General features: G+C 46.8%; 1 protein-coding gene across 1 annotated transcript; it reads left to right on the top strand.

Moving 5' to 3' along the window:
• The first annotated feature begins 217 nt into the window (after positions 1 to 217).
• Positions 218 to 685, top strand: LOC126428010 (uncharacterized). Its single transcript, XM_050089892.1, has one exon. It carries the CDS (start codon positions 218 to 220, stop codon positions 683 to 685), a length of 468 nt encoding a protein of 155 aa, XP_049945849.1.
• The last annotated feature ends 256 nt before the right edge of the window (positions 686 to 941 follow it).

Raw genomic sequence — 941 nt, 5'->3', positions numbered from 1 at the left:
TGCCAATGTGCGCCTCCCGCGATCTTTCTGGTGGCTACTACAGAAGGCGTAACTAAACCTCCCACATTCTTTCTTCTGATTAGTCCAGTGTCACTGTCCACTGCCCCACACAAGGAATTTGCACATTCTACACAATGTACTGACTTAGTCAATTTACGCACAATGAATCCTGCTATGTATGCAACAACATTCCGTACATAATTTGACAATTGTTCAAATGAGACAGCAGACAGCAGACACCTCGTCTCCTGCTACACTCTCAGCAGATATCGGTCTCATTGCCCAACAACATTCAGCCTCCAACCCTGTGCCTTCAACTGCAGTTGCACCTGTAACTGCAGCGACAGTGATGTCTACACCGATACACATGCAGACGATGCCTGCTGCAGTAACTTCTGCTATGCCAGAGAGGGATCGTCTACCCTTCCGTGAACCTGCACAGGCTACTAAACTCTCAGTCGATCCTCTTACAGGTGGAGGAGCATCATTATCACGGGAACCAGAAACTGCACAAGAGCCTGCAGGTCCTGACCAGTCACTCCCTGTGCCTTCTGAGCCAAGGCAGCCAGTGCCTATGGCACCCAGCGGAGGCCAGAATCGTCCACGTTCCACGTCATACGTATGTATGAGTGATCATGAGAGACTGATGCAACATCTAGGCCTAACTTCTCTGAATTACAATTGATAACTGATGTAAATGGGTTAGATTGCATCACATCCAGTCCAGAAGATACACTGAGAATGGAACAATCTGCAGTATCCAAAGTAGATCCAAATTCTGACCCTCTTACCTGCTGATGGATAAGCAATCGTTTGTAGGCTGCTTTGAATTGAGCTGCTGTGGGATTGTTGTTATCACCACCATATCTTCTGACTGAGCTGAAAAATGTCTCTATGTGGTCCTGTAGCAATTCATATGCAAGCAAGAAATTTAGTTTTGG

Source organism: Schistocerca serialis, chromosome 12, assembly GCF_023864345.2.
Source record: "Schistocerca serialis cubense isolate TAMUIC-IGC-003099 chromosome 12, iqSchSeri2.2, whole genome shotgun sequence".
Classification (NCBI taxonomy): domain Eukaryota; kingdom Metazoa; phylum Arthropoda; class Insecta; order Orthoptera; family Acrididae; genus Schistocerca; species Schistocerca serialis.
Note: the sequence above shows the minus strand (reverse complement) of the source record. Positions and strands in the feature narration are given on the sequence as shown.

Bases quoted from the DNA above. Each gene is read 5' to 3' on its own strand.
- LOC126428010 (XM_050089892.1), top strand. From the start codon at position 218: ATGAGACAGCAGACAGCAGACACCTCGTCTCCTGCTACACTCTCAGCA.